The sequence below is a fragment of the Urtica dioica genome, chromosome 7, assembly GCF_054948205.1.
Source record: "Urtica dioica subsp. dioica isolate 48M chromosome 7, U.dioica_male_clone48M_v1_H2, whole genome shotgun sequence".
NCBI classification, from domain to species: Eukaryota; Viridiplantae; Streptophyta; class Magnoliopsida; order Rosales; family Urticaceae; genus Urtica; species Urtica dioica.
The window spans coordinates 21,649,618-21,665,205 of record NC_142762.1 but is presented as its reverse complement, the minus strand read 5'-3'; the positions used below and the strand labels follow the sequence as shown (position 1 = coordinate 21,665,205).

Sequence of the window (15,588 nt, the reverse complement as noted above, 5' to 3'; positions counted from 1 at the left end):
ATGAATGGTCTCAAAGCTCCAGGCCCGGATGGGCTGCAAGGAGTTTTTTACAAGAAGTATTGGGACATCGTCGGGGAGTCTCTTATGCAACTCATGGAGAAATTCTTAAGGTCCAAAAGACTGGACCCGGAGTTGAGCTTCGCGTTTGTTGTGCTCATTCCAAAGAAAGGTGATAAGGATTCTTTTGATAATTTAAGACCTATAAGTTTATGTAACTTTAGTTTTAAAGTCATCACAAGAATCATTACCGCTAGACTCCGGCCTTTTCTTGATAGAATGATTTCCTCGTACCAATCGGCTTTTGTTCCCGAGTGTTCGATCGCCGAAAATACCATTTTGGCTCAGGAAGTTTTGACAAAATGAAGAAGAAAAACGGGAGGACCAGAATCATGGGCATCAAGATCGATATGAGCCTATGATAGGATGGAGTGGTCTTTTATTTTCTGGGTGCTTCAGTGCTTTGGGTTCTCGGAAGACTTTGTGAGGCTCATCGAACAATTTGTGAGTTTGGCATCGGGTTCGATGCTTCTCAACGGGGTCCCTTTCTCCTTATTTATTCATTCTCGCGTCCGAGGTTCTTAGTCGGCTCTTGTTTAGAGTTAAAAGAATTGAATTGAATCATGGGATTGAGATTGGTAGAGGAGTTTCGAATCTATCTCACTTAATGTTCGTGGATGATACAATTATCTTTTTCCGGGTGATTGAGAGTGAAGTGGAAGAAGTTTGGAAATGTGTGGAGAAATGCCAACTTTGGTCTGGGCAAGCGGTGAATATTAAGAAATCCGGAGTCTTTTTCCCTAATAATTGTTTCGAGGAATTGAAACGGAGTTTGGCCAACTATCTCCACATGGAGTATAGCTTCACTATCTAGGGAATCTGCTTTTCATAGGTAAGAATCTCTCAAAGGTCTTTGAGTATATTAAGGAGAAATTTCAAGGGAGGCTTGAGGGATGGATGGCTAAAAATATTTGTAAGGCAGGGCGATCTACTCCTGTCAAAGCTGTGGTGCAAAATATCCCGATGTACGCTATGGAAACTTTTCTTACGCCAAAGACCTTTTGTCAAGGCCTTGATAAAATGTCCCAAAAATTCTGGTGGAGAGGTAGCAGTGGTCAGGATAATTATTTGGCCCCAATTGCTTGGGATCGTCTGTGTCAACACAAAAGAAATGGAGGGCTTGGGTTTAGAAAATTCCAGGATAGCAACCAAGGTCTTATTTCCAAACTAAGCTAGCATTTGACCGCCAAGACTAATCTGTTGTGGGTGGACCTGTTAAATAAACGCTATTGTGCTCACCATAATTTCTTGGAGGTGGAGATGAAGATGGTCAATTCACCGGGGTGGAAAGAGATCCTAGCGACTAGATAACTTATTGGGGATAACAGCTGCTACGCTGTTAGGAGTGGGATAAGGGTCCACATGTTCGAGGATCGGTGGTGCCTTACTAATAGAGTCATTCAGCGGCCGGCTACTAGGAATCCAAATTTTAAGCTAGTGGAAGAGTTGATTATGATTGGCAGTAGAATGTGGGATGTCAGAAAAATACAAGAGGTGGGAGGGAGAGAGATAATCGAAAAAATCCTGGCTATTCTCCCTTTGCACGAGCCTCGAGAGGATAAGTTGGTGTGGTTGGGGTCTGAGACAGGGGTCTTCTTAGTAGAATCAGCGGCGAGGACATTAGGCAAAGATGAGTTCGAACTAGGGGATAAATTTTGTGGAAAAATTTGTGATGCGGGTCGAATTCTGCGTCCAAATCTGTCGGTCCAACTTCAGAGGGCCGTTTCTTTTGACTCGGTAATCCGATGTACGCGTACAGCATATCAAATCGAAGAGAAAGACGAGATCTTAAATACAGCACCGACAGTTTGTTAAAAATCGAATCCCAGACCCAGTTTATTCTGCTTCGAAATATATCCGCCCAAAATGAAGTCTTGGACAGCCCAATTTGAATCCAGGTCCACAAATCAACACAATCAGCCCACTTCTTCTTTATTTGGACGTCCACTATAGAAGGCTTTTCATTTTCTACAAGTCTTTTCATTTTCAAACACTTTTCACTTACAAAACTTTTCATTTCCAAAAGACTTTTCTTTTCCTAAGTCTTTTCGTTTTCATTTGAATTTATGTTAGTGTTTAGAGTTTTAATTATGTCTTTTGGTATACTTGTAACCATCATTTGAAGTTGTATTTATAGGCAACTCAATCTGAATGAAAAGGAATCAACATTTCTAAAAACACTTTTGTGAGAAATTACTCTCTAATTTCTTAGGTTCTGAATCGTTGAACTTATCAAGGCAAATAACTTTGTGGCGTTCTTCGAGTTCTAGACTTATCAATAGTTTCATTCCATAGACTATTGTGACGTCTTTCATTCCCACCCCCCCCCCCTCAATCTTATCAATAGTTCAAATTACAAACTATTGTGGCGATTATCACTCCACCCAAAACACCAAACCGACCCTTCCTTTCAACCTATCCAAAAACCACCAAAAAATTCCCTACAACAACAAAACAGCAAACCTTCATCCGAATTGAAGCAAAGACTTATTGAGGCAACCCACGTAATTCCGCAACGATTTGAGCTTCGTTCATCGCAAAGGCAGCGAGGTTCACATCAATTTGGAAGTTAAAATTTCATGAGAAGTATAGGTTTTTGTTGTGGAGACTGGCCCAAAATTGTTTCCCGCTGGGCTCCGTTCTGGGAATCGGGGAATAGGGTGGGATGTCTTGTGCCGGCTGTGTGGTTTCCAGGGAGATGGTGGGACATTTGTTCTTTGGCTGCTACTTTGCTAGCCAAGTTTGGTTCAGCGAGATTCACAGCCGGAGATGGGATCTCGCTCAAATTCCAGATGGCAAGATGACGGTTCACCTGGTTCTTGATGCCAACGATCACTAGAACAGGATCTTGGACGAAGCCGATGGTTTCATTATTAATGCATGTATTATTATAGAAGAATTTTGGAGCTCCAAAAATCTGAGATGTGCCGAGGGAGTGGATGTGAACTTGATTTCGAGGATTTCTCGTATTCGTGCCAAAGCTCAAGATCATGCTAGGATCATACAAATGGCTGAGCTACGCCCCCGTCTTTCGCCATCAAACAACAACAGGGAGATGTGGTTCCCGCCTAACTCAGGTATAGTCAAATTAAACTCGGATGCTTCCTTTCATCTTGGGAAGGCTGGGGTCTGTGTTATTGCTCGAGATAGTGCGCGGAGAATCCTTTGGCTGTGGGTAGAGAGTGTCAGGGCCAGATCAAGCCGAGCTCTATGGGGTGCTTTCGGCGTGCATTCTTGCTAGGACTAATCATATAGAGAGAGAGTGGAGTTTGAAGGAGATAACCAGAGAGTTATGGCGAGTGGGAAAAGTTCCTTGAACTGGTCAATTTTTTGTTATTTTGTTATGTTTTGGATGTTAATTATTTCTAGTTTTTTATTTCAAATAGACCTCGAGGAACTCGAATGTCGCAGCCCATGTAGTGTGTAAATGGGCGGCACAATCTCGAGTTTCCGGATACATTGATTTGAGGGATCTCCCGCCCCTTGTGCGGGAGAAGTGTGATGGGTAGTCACGGTTGGAATGCGATGCATGGCGTGTCCTTTTTCCTTTTCGTCGCACCCTCGTGGGGGCGGAGAGTGATGTATTTAATAAAATATTCTAATCCTTTCATAAAAAGAACACTTTTGCAATGATTGATTTAATCAATGTAATGACACATTCATTTTTTGTTTAAAGTTTTTTTTATGATTAATGTCTTGCCCTTAAACAACTTACAACACAAGAAGACACACATTTTGATATGCATAACAAACTATTCTAATAATTATTTAAAATACAGTATTCACAATCTTAGGATAAAAATGGCATTTGATCCAAGAATTGATTGTTAGGAGAACTCATGATGTATGGTTATGAGCCATATAGAGCTGGTGACTCTATAGTTCTTCCTAGATATCTTTTATACGTTTAATTATGACTTGTGCACTTCTAAAGAGTATAAGTTAAAAACCATTTAACTCTTATACTCTTATAATAATTATGTATGAATATATTCATGGTTACCTAATCATGAAATGAGACATGTTTCCTTATGGCTAGTCATCTTTATTTGATGAGACAATAATAAAGTTCTTTTAAGGGTAATCTAGCAATGTAGCCAATTTCAAACATGATTTTAAGGATGTAGCCAACGTTTGGTAAATTTTGTAATCTAGCCATTTACATAAATAAACGGTTAGAAAATATCGAAAATACCCTTATGTAACATAAATCATAGAAACCAAAATAGTAGTCAACGTTTCAGCCAGCCGAAGTTTATCGTGCATAAAATAAACGGAAATTAACTGAAATTAACAAAGCAGCGGAGATTAAAAAAAAATTAGAAAGAAATAAACGCTCAATAACCAACTTTGCCAAATATAATTTTTTTAAAAAATTCTAAATATATACACGTGTATTAACTTCGAAAATTCGTATTGAAAATTTGATCGGCGTGTGAATAACACCGTATTAAATGCGTATTAAAGGAAATGAAAGAAATATCAATTGATAACACCATCGACAACTTCAAACTGGTGGGCATTGATCGGCTCTACCTTGACATATGTAAATTTACCATAATTAACAAAGCAGCGGAGATTAACAAAAAATTAGAAAGAAATAAACGCTCAATAACAAACTTTGCCAAATATAGAATTTTTTTTTAAATTTCGAAATATATACACGTGTATTAAATTCGAAAATTTTGGTTGATCAAACGTGGGCTACAAGTTTTGTAAGAAAATTCTAGTAGAGGATATTATAGTAATTAACATCTTACATGATTAAGACACGTCATCATTTTTGGCGAGAGTGAAAATTTGGACGAAACGTTGGCTAGATTACAGTTTCAACGTTTCAGGTGGCTTAGTTCGACTAATTTTTCTTCTTTTAGTAAGAACCTCTGATTAGGCAGTTGGTGAAATGAGTTAGTCATAGTAGGATGATGAGACTCATAGATATGTGATTCATATGCAAGATTGCATAAATGAAATGTATATAACCCCATATTTTGTTCCTGAGTGTATGAATAAATAAACCAAGCCTGGTATTCAATTGCAATTACTCGTTGAATTAAGCATTGTGATTTGGTAATCACTATAGAATGCTTATGTTTTATTTGGTAATAACAAAGGAGTCGGAGGAAACAATAACTAGAAAGGGTATAATGGTAAATTTATAATTCCCATACATTTAATGATATCTATGAACGTTAAGCATATGAACTATTCACTGGAACCCAATGACTTAAGGTGTAGTGCATAGAGTAGAAAAGTAAAACAACGAGAGAAGAGATTTACATTTTCGATTCTTTAGAGGAGTCAATTGACATTATGAATGAACATTGGAAAATGATGGAAAACTTTACATACCTATTTCAAAGTCCGTACCATATGTGAAGTTATATGGCTGATGAACTCCTGTATCAATTGATTCAATGCCATATTCAACAACAAAAAATTCTGACTTTAGAAACATTTTTTATGGCGATATCAATAGTAAATTTGACGTGTCTAACTCATCCTGTGGGAGACTTGATCCTCCTACCACCTTGGTAGTTTCATTTTCAATATCTCGCATCATCATTATTGTGTATAGTATACAATAAAATAATAAATATTAAGATGGTTTAGGTATCAAATTAATACTTGTCTTCAAACTGTTGTTCAAATCTCGGCCATCTAAATCATCATCCTCACGTCACATTCTCCAACTTGAGTTTCATTATTACTTTCAATTTTTTTTACGAATTCTACTCAAAGTGAACTTCTACAATTTCTTTCATCACGATCCATCAAGAAACTGTTTACATATTCATAATAATCTATCTAAATAGGATCTAATGCATCCAATAAAGTTAACATAAAATTTAGTTTCAAGTCTAATTTACTTTTGTTCACTTTGAGTATCAGATATAAAATTTTCAAATAAGTCGGCTAACTTGATCTCGGCATATATCACGATGGCAACATGCCTATCATTCTTTTCGCTTACCCATTCATGTGAGTCTTCTTCTTCCTTCCATTTTCCATCGTAACAAATCGCTATTGTATTCTCCGTCATTTTCTGCAATTTGATCATTTAAAATAAAATTACTAATGATCAAATTTATAGAGTGATTTGGTTTATATTTCATATCTACTACTCTCTAGTCTATATGCTCTACTGCATTCTACCGCTTTAGTCCCCCACATTGCATAAATAAACTAGGCAATCCTTGTTAGATCCGAATATCACGGGTGTAATCCATCACCTAATTTCACGACCGAATCACGTTGAATAAATAAGAAAGCCTAAATCAATAGCGGAAGCGTACCTGATGAATCCATGACGGTTGGTCTTCTAGATCAACACGTATACCTTAGAGAGCCCTTTGTTTCTTGTTTCACTCTGACGACGGGATATCAGAAAGTGACAAAAGACATTACGTGTGACCTAGGGACCAGCCGTATTTATAGGCAACCATTAGGTTAACCTAGCGGGCTTCCTATTTCAGCCCATCATAGAAATAGAAGTCATAGTGGTCTACACATTAAAGGCCAACAACCTATTAGATACATTAAAGCCCAATATCCGTACACAAAATTAGATCACTTTTAACGGGCATCTTTATTGACAGTTCACAACACATAATTATTTAACATATAAGCCCAACGTTGGATTGAGGATCCAACACGTTGGATTAAAGATCCAACAATCTCCCACTTGGACTATATGTGCAACCTTATAATTATGTATCGCAAAAATAACCGAAAGAGCTCAACTTTACTGTCATTACCAAATTGTATCTCATAACCAATCCGGTCCATCAACCATATCAACATAGGATCAAAGCGGCATTCGCTACATCTATCGTAGTTATACCCATCAATGGTCACGTATATCGATACAACTGAACGACATGGATCATGAAGTGGATGTGTAGTATGGAAATTTCATGTTATGTGACCTCAACATGCCTATTTCCATTTGGTCCTCCTTAAACCTTAGTGAGATCAAACCATATACTAGAAAAACAGAGTCTAAATAAATCAAAAACTTAATTTCTGCAAAAAACCTCAATAATCATAAATAAAATCAAACATGTCTATAACATAAAAGCACTAAAATAGCAAAACAACAAACTCCCACTAGAACTGAATATCTTGAGCTGAAATAACACCCATATGAGCAGTGTGCTCGTGAAACACTTTGGGTGGTAGTCCCTTAGTAAGCGGATCCGCAATCATGGAGTTTGTTCCGATGTGCTCGATAGACAATTGTCTACTCTGAATTCTTTCTTTCACAACTAAGAACTTGATGTCGATGTGTTTCGACTTCGTGGAGCTCCTGTTGTTGTTGGAGAACAGTACAGCGGATTTGTTGTCACAATATAACTTGAGTGGTCTATCAACACCATCTACTATGCGCAGCCCAGTGACAAAATTCCACAACCATATCCCCTTATTGGACGCCTCATAACAAGCTACAAATTCCGCTGCCATAGTGGAAGATGCTATAAGTGACTGTTTAGCACTCTTCCAGGAGATAGCACCTCCATCTAGCAAGTAAATGTAGCCCGATGTAGATTTCATACTGTCTTGGCATCCCGCAAAATCAGAGTCAGTATACCCGATGATCTCGATCTGATCTGACCTCCGATATGTGAGCATGTAGTCTTTTGTACTTTGTAAGTACTGCAGGACCCGCTTAGCTGTTTTCCAATGGTCCATCCCTGGGTTGCTTAAATATCTGCCTAACATCCCTGTAATATACGCAATATCCAGACGCGTATAAACCTGAGCATACATTAGACTTCCTACCGCCGAAGCATAGGGAATCGTCTACATTTCCTTTTGTTCAAAATCATTCTTAGGACACTGATTGAGACTGAATTTGTCTCCCTCAGCCACGGGGGTATCACCTGGTTTACATTCCTGCATGCCATATCTTTTTAGAACCTTTTCGATATACCTTTTTTGTGATAATCCAAGAATCCCCCGAGAGCGATCTCGAAATATCTGGATTCCTAATACAAAAGAGGCGTCACCAAGATCTTTCATCTCAAAATTCTTAGCTAGAAATCTCTTGGTTTCGTGCAATAAGCCTATATCGTTGCTGGCAAGCAAAATGTCATCAACATATAAAACCAGAAAAATACACTTACTCCCACAGAACTTATGGTATATACATTCATCCACCAAGTTCATTTCAAAACCGAACGAAATAATCACTTGGTGAAATTTGAAATACCATTGTCGAGATGCTTGTTTGAGTCCATAGATGGATTTCTTAAGTTTGCAGACCAAATCATTTGTGTCTTTGGACACATAATTTTCTGGTTGCACCATATAGATCGTTTCTTGGATGTCACCATTGAGGAACGCAGTCTTCACATCCATCTGATGTAACTCAAGATCAAAATGCGCCACTAATGCCATTATAATTCTAAGAGAGTCTTTCGTGGAAACCGGAGAGAAAGTCTCTTTATAGTCGATGCCTTCTTTCTGTGTGAAACCTTTTGCAACAAGACGAGCTTTGTACCTTTCCACATCACCTTTCGAATCCCTTTTGGTCTTAAATATCCATTTGCAACCAATGGGTTTCCCAGCTTCTGGTAATGGTACAAGGTCCCAAACGTCATTATCCTTCATAGATTTCATCTCTTCATTCATGGCATCGATCCACATTTGAGAATCAGAACTTTTCATGGCTTGAAGGAAGTTGATATGATCATCTTCGTTCACTCCAATGTCATCCTCATGTTCTTGAAGAAATACAACATAATCATCTGGTATTGCACTTCTTCTTTCTCTGGTGGATCTTCTTAATGGCATATGTTCTTGAGGTAGTAGAGTTTGTTCTTCTGGAACAATTTGTTGATCAAGGGGTTCCCTAATATTGTCTTGAATTGGGTCTTGAACAATGTCAGGAGTTAAGTCATGATCATTGTCAATACCACCTATGGGAATATTAACATATTCCTCTTCCAAGAAAAATTTTCTTACTGTATCTCCCCCTACAAACTCGACATCCTCAAAGAATTGAGCATTTCCTGTCTCAAAAATTGACCTAATTGTGGGATCATAAAACTGTACCCCCGGGATCTCTCAGCGTATCCAACAAAATAGCAGCTCACAGTCTTTGAGTCCAGTTTCTTTTCATTAGGCTTATAAGGCTTTGCCTCAGCTTGACATCCCCAAATGTGCATATGTTTTAGACTAGGCTTCTTGCCCGTCCAAAGCTCGTAAGGGGTTTTGCTCGCTGCCTTAGTTGGAACCCTATTAAGGATATATGCTGCAGTCTTTAGTGCTTCTCCCCAGAGCGATTCAGGTAAAGTAGAATGAAAAATCATACTTCTTACCATGTCTTTAAGCGTTCTGTTTCATCTTTCAGCAACACCGTTCATAGTGGGCGAACCCGGCATAGTGTATTGTGGGACGATACCGCATTCCTCTAGGAATTTAGCAAACGGTCCTTGATGTTGTTCACCTGAACCATCATATCTATCGTAGTACTCACCACCACGATCAGATCTGACGTTTTTAATTCTTTTGCAGAGTTGATTTTCAACTTCAGCTTTGAACTTCTTGAACACGTCTGGTGACTGTGACTTTTCATGAATAAGATATATGTAGCCATATCTTGAAAAATCGTCTATGAACGTTATAAAATATTGCTGACCATTCCAAGCAGATGTTGGAAAAGGTCCACAAATGTCCCTATGTATGAATAAGTTCTAAGACGTCCAGAGTCCTGTTGGCTTAAAATCTCCTTTTATTGGTTTGTTTTCCTTTTATGCAATTTACACATATATTGAAGTCCGTGAAATCTAAGGGATCTAGAATTTCGCATGACACAAGTCTCTCTATTCTCCTTTGAGAGATGTGACCTAATCGTTTGTGCCATAACGCGGCCGAATCCTCGCTAGTTAATTTTCTCTTTACACCTCGGGTACTTAAATGCAAGGATTCATTAAATAAAGCATTTATCTCAATGGAATATAGATTATCATATCATGATAAAGAACCGGAACCAACCATATTTGAACTGTGAAACAAACTAAATTTTCCATTCTCAAATGAACAAGAGTAACCACATTTGTCCAAACAAGAAACAGAAATCAAATTCCGTCTAAAAGACGGTACCACAAAAGTTTCATCAAGATCCAAATAAAATCCAGTCTTCAACAATAATCTAAATTTTTCAATTGCTTCAACTTCAACCTTCTTGCCATCGCCCACACAGATGTGTCTTTCAGCATCATTTGGCTTTCGGAAATGGAGGCAACCCTGCATAGACACACTGATGTGAGTGGTTGCACCAGAATCCATCCACCAGGTGTCCTTAGGTACCGAAGCTAAATTAACCTCAGAACAAACCAAATTAAGAAGCATACCTTTCTTAGCACGCCAAGCATGATAATTAGCACACTGCTTCTTTACATGCCCTTCAGCTCGACAGAAGAAGCAACCAGTCTCTTCAGGGTTATCTGGTTGCTTTTGATGTTTCTTCTGAGGTGCTGTATTCGCAGCTTCCTTATCCTTCTTTCTTTTCTTTCCCTTGTCCCCGCTCTTGGAGGTCGAGGCTAGGTGAGCACTTTCTGTCTTATCTTGCTGCAACCTTTCCTCTTCCTGAACACAATATGAGATGAGCTCATTAAGAGACCAAGTCTCTTTCTGACAATTGTAGCTCACCTTAAACTGGCTAAATTGTGTTGGAAGAGATATCAGAACTAGATGCACTAGCAAGTCCTCAGAGAGTTCAAGCTTAAGTGCTTTCAGCTTTGAAGCAAGATGAGACATCTCTAGTATGTACTCCCTGATACTGTCTTTACCCTTATACTTCATTGAAATCAGACTTGTCAAGAGCGTACCAATTTCAGACTTTTCGTTCTTGACAAACCTTTTCTCAATATCAGCAAGGAACGCCATAGCGGTTTTGATACTATCGGACATTGTGCCACTGAATGCTTCTGGAATGGCCTTCTTCATGATCATCATGCACATGCGATTCGATCTCTCCCACTTTTCCATCTCCCTCTTGTCATCAGAGGTACTCTTGTTCGTAAGTGCCGGAGGAGCTTCAGTTCGTATCGTCAGGTCAAGATCCATGACCCCGAGAACAATCAGCAAGTTCTCCTTCCATGACTTGAAGTTGGAGCCATTCAGCAAAGGAATTGAATTGATGTTGGCAGAAATATTTCCAGGAGTCGTAACTGATACAAAGAACAATAAACAAATAAACAAACAAGCTCAGAGAAAAACCTAAACCGAAACTCAAAATTCAAATTCAAATATGGTAAAACCCATCTCAAGATACCGTGCACTCCATCAATATTATGTCTTTGGACAAGAATAATGACTTGTAAGTGATATCTTGGTGCACTAATCAAATACTGATAATAATGAACATATCAAATAATAAATCTTCCTTTGGGCCGATCTACTATTCACATGTAAAACCGAAGAATCATCACGTATTTATTAGCGCAAACATACATGCAATTAAGTTAAACATTTACCTTCATTTGAGCCGATAAATATTCACAAAAATTACATGTACAATACCTTTAATATTTTAATATAAATAAATTTCCACAAGAGAGGCCACTTTGGTGATATGTTGTTTCAATTAATTTATTTTAAAATATATATACTAAATAATACCATGATTTGAATTTAATTTAACCTTTTTTTTATGGGCTGAACCCACCACTTTAAATAAATGAAGGCCCAATAGGCATTAATCTGAAAAATCTAGGGCAATCAGGCAGCTATCCTTTTAACCACACGGCCGTCTCTGCCTATTGCCATTGATCTGAACTGCTTATGCGATTAATATTTCTAATGATCTTCCATACTAAGGCATAAAAGTAAAATAAAAACATAAGTCTTTATAATCAAAAGAAACCGAAACCCAACATCACATATGTATAGACATACGCATATTTTGAATGGAATAAAATAATGTATATGTTAATGTGTATACAGACTGATGTCAAAGCCAACATCGCAAAAGCCAAAACTACAAAAAAAAAAAAAAAAAAAAAAAAATTTCTATGGAACCTGATGATGTAATCAAATATCATCACAAAAGCATACTCATGTTATATGAGTTAAACGATCAAAAGGAGATGATAATTATAATGAATACAACATATTATCGCAATAGCAATGACACTATACACAATGATCGAAACTGTAAATATTCTGATGCACGATTGTGACGAATACACGCAATAAACATATACCGAAATTAATCGATCAAACAAAAGAAAAAAAAACTTTTGCATTAAAAAACTGATGATACCAAAAAACAAAGAAATTAAAAAAACCGTAATTTCTTAAGAATTCAAACATGATTGGCTCTCATACCAATTGTTAGATCCGAATATCACGGGTGAAATCCATCTCCTAATTCCATGACCGAATCACGTTGAATAAATAAGAAAGCCGAGAGCCCTTTGTTTCTCTCTTGTTTCACTCTGACGACGGGATATCAGAAAGTGACAAAAGACATTACGTGTGACCTAGAGACCAACTGTATTTATAGGCAACCATTAGGTTAACCTAGCGGGTTTCCTATTTCAGCCCGTCATAGAAATAGAAGCCATAGTGATCTACACATTAAAGACCCACAACTTATTAGATACATTAAAGCCCAATATCCATACACAAAATTAGATCACTTTTAACGGGTCATCTTTATTGACAGTTCACAACGCATAATTATTTAACATATAAGCCCAACGTTGGATTGAGATCCAACACGTTGGATTAAAGATCAAACAATCCCATCATATGCAAGGTATGTTCATTTCCTTCCATCTGATTGCGGACTAAGTGCGTGACACAAATGTATTTCATGTTTTTAATCTAATATTGTTTGATTGCTGGGTTGAAGAACCGAAATTCTTGATCAAGTCCCGAACAAGTATTATGTGAAACAAAATGAAACATCAATTCTCTGGGTTGGACTAAATGTGTGTGTGTGTGTCTGCTTTGTGTTTGACTAAATGTGTGTGTGTGTGTGTGTGTGTGGAAATTAGCTTTCGGATAAGAGAAAAGTGATCGTTCAAGATTTCAGAGGAAAAACATTGGTGTCCATAAGGGAATACTTTAGGAAAGACGGCAAAGATCTCCCTACTTCAAAAGTTTATTTTATATTTCATTTATATCTAAATTTTAGAGCATTATATACTTTTCATTTGTTTTAGTGATGTGAATCTAGGTGAGGTAACTATTCCAGTGTGTTGTTTGTTTGATAATTTGATATAAGCTAAAATAGCAGGTATATTTATCATTTCTCTGTTTTTTTCTTCGTCAAGTTATTTCTTTGTAGTGCTATTTTTTAAAAAAAAGAAACATCTTTGTAGTGCTATTAAAAAAATAAATCTGTATTCTCCCATTGTAGAAGTGAAAGTAGTTAGCAAGCTATAAAGAATGATTCGGTACAATGCTAGGTATTGGATATCATACAATCAAGTACTTTACAGTGTGGTTAAATACAGTAGAAGTTATATTACTCTATAAACAAGAGGGATTAGAGGAGAAAAGGATATGAAAATCCCAAGCCTTTAGTTGAAGGAAGAAAATCCATTGGTGAAGATGGACATTACCATTTCTAGTTTTTCAAGTAAAGTTTCGCGAGATTGCGGATAAGCTGGCTTCTTTATGGGATAAGTCGGTGTCTCTTAAATCTCTTCCCTGGCGTAGTGATTAAAATTAAAAACATCAAGAATGAAATTTAGAATCGTATAACTGAAGAATGAAATCTTAGTGATTAGATTTCAGTCATTAAACGAGTAAGTTTGTAATCAACAGAATAGGAAGCTGTTATAATGAGGGCATAATTGCAACACCAGAAATATGTACGGAGTAAATAAATATATGGCCATTTTGATAAACAATGAGTTTGAAATGGCCATTTTGATAAACAATGAGTTTAAAGTGGCCATTTACTCTAAGTTCTTCTTTTCCTTTTAGAGTAGTGCATAGCCATACCCAGCTCTTTCCTTTTTCTCATTTGCTGGTAATGTTAAAATCTTAGGTATTGGAATAGTATAATAGTAAGGGGTTTACCATAGTATAAATAGTGTAAAAAACAAGGGCTAACAGATACAAGCCTGAATTCCCAATATACCCTTGCATTATAATTAATTTTCACCGTAAGGTCTTCATAGTTTTGCCGATGAACTAGGCTCCACAACTCAAGAGTCTAAGACTTCTGCTCTGCTAGGACTATGATAACCGTCGTGATAAAATAATAACTCCAAACATCTTCCACGTGTTGGCAAACAACAAAACGTTACCAAGAAGAAATTCCAAGTGTTAGTTGGTCATGATGTGTTGGATCATAGGGTATGTTTCACACCCTTGTTAGTAATTTTGGGTTTAGTTTTGTAATCCGTACTATAAGAACATTATTTCTCAGGGTGACAGAAAATGAATGTTTGGTTTGTAACGTTTCTAAATGATAGACGTCTGAATTGTTACGGAAATAATGCATAGCCGTGTGACCTTAGCTATGCACTTGTCTTTAATGTAAAATTATAGGGTAAACGTTTTTAAAATAGGTTGGTGGGATTGGTGTTGTTTCGAAAAATTTGTGCCGTCTGCTGATCTGCTACTTGTACTTCATTGATCGAGGAAATGCTAATGTTTATAGTATAATTTTCTCCCAGGGATTAGTTTAACTGAGGAGCAATGGTCAGCCTTTAAAAACAATGTGCCTGCCATCGAAAAAGCCATTAAGAAGTTGGAATCACGGACTGGGTGATTATCAATCACATAACTCCATGTCTGTTAAGTTATCTCTGAATCTCGTCTTTTTGGTATCTCCATTTGGTTTGTTGGCTCTTAAAATTCTGATGTTCCTGGTCTTTTCTCTACACATCATAATGCTGTATCGGTTTGGTTAGACTTAATATGAGAGATTGAACTTCTGTTCCGTTGGCTTTTTAATTCTGTTATATGTTAATGTAATTTCTATTTTATGAAATTAGGAGGCTAATGGTGGTTATTTCGAACCTCGCCAGAACAGTTGTCTTTTTATATAAGCTTTCTTTGCCGTTACACCTAATTTGCTAGAGTTTTGTTTCCCCCCAACAATGTGCATAGAGATTGACAGAAATCATATATGGAAAGAGTTGAACAGACTCGTAAATGGTACCTATATTTATATGCTAGTGATAGTTCCCCTGAATTAATTTTTGTACTAAAATAGTCCCCAAGCTATTGATCTCGTAGCATTTTAATCCTTAATAATTTATTTTAAATTAAATTTAACATTTTAAAAACTTAATTTAGAATATGCTTACCTAAGTAACTTGTTAAATTATATATATAGTCAAAGCTATAAAACGTTCGATTTTTTTTTTATATAAGACTTTGTTCTAATATTACTTTTTCTTTAAAAATGATGAACAATTTATTTAAATTTATTTTATGCTTTTAAAAAAAATCTTATTCTCTCTTTCTAAATTTATAAATATGTTTTAAGTTTAGCGGCACAGAAAATATTTTTTTTTTTTTCACTCAAATATGACTAGAGTATTACAAAATCATTAG

General features: G+C 36.8%; 2 protein-coding genes across 2 annotated transcripts; both read left to right on the top strand.

Moving 5' to 3' along the window:
- On the top strand, positions 1-2,896 carry LOC149390392 (uncharacterized). Its single transcript, XM_089619765.1, has 5 exons — positions 1-110; positions 222-348; positions 457-537; positions 632-852; positions 2,752-2,896. Exons 1-5 carry the CDS (start codon positions 1-3, stop codon positions 2,894-2,896), a joined length of 684 nt encoding a protein of 227 aa, XP_089475891.1.
- A 9,296-nt stretch (positions 2,897-12,192) lies between these two features.
- LOC149390391 (RNA polymerase II transcriptional coactivator KELP-like) lies at positions 12,193-15,167 on the top strand. Its single transcript, XM_089619764.1, has 4 exons — positions 12,193-12,254; positions 12,802-12,826; positions 13,068-13,172; positions 14,687-15,167. The coding sequence occupies exons 1-4, from the start codon at positions 12,193-12,195 to the stop codon at positions 14,795-14,797; spliced, it is 303 nt and encodes a 100-aa protein (XP_089475890.1). The 3' UTR covers positions 14,798-15,167.
- The last annotated feature ends 421 nt before the right edge of the window (positions 15,168-15,588 follow it).

Coding starts and splice junctions, on each gene's coding strand:
- LOC149390392 (XM_089619765.1), top strand. CDS start 1: ATGAATGGTCTCAAAGCTCCAGGCCCGGATGGGCTGCAAGGAGTTTTT. Junction 111..221: donor CTCATGGAGAAATTCTTAAG/GTCCAAAAGACT, acceptor ATGTAACTTTAG/TTTTAAAGTCATCACAAGAA. Junction 538..631: donor GTTCGATGCTTCTCAACGGG/GTCCCTTTCTCC, acceptor CATGGGATTGAG/ATTGGTAGAGGAGTTTCGAA.
- LOC149390391 (XM_089619764.1), top strand. CDS start 12,193: ATGACACTATACACAATGATCGAAACTGTAAATATTCTGATGCACGAT. Junction 12,255..12,801: donor CACGATTGTGACGAATACAC/GCAATAAACATA, acceptor GTTGGATTAAAG/ATCAAACAATCCCATCATAT. Junction 12,827..13,067: donor ACAATCCCATCATATGCAAG/GTATGTTCATTT, acceptor TGTGGAAATTAG/CTTTCGGATAAGAGAAAAGT.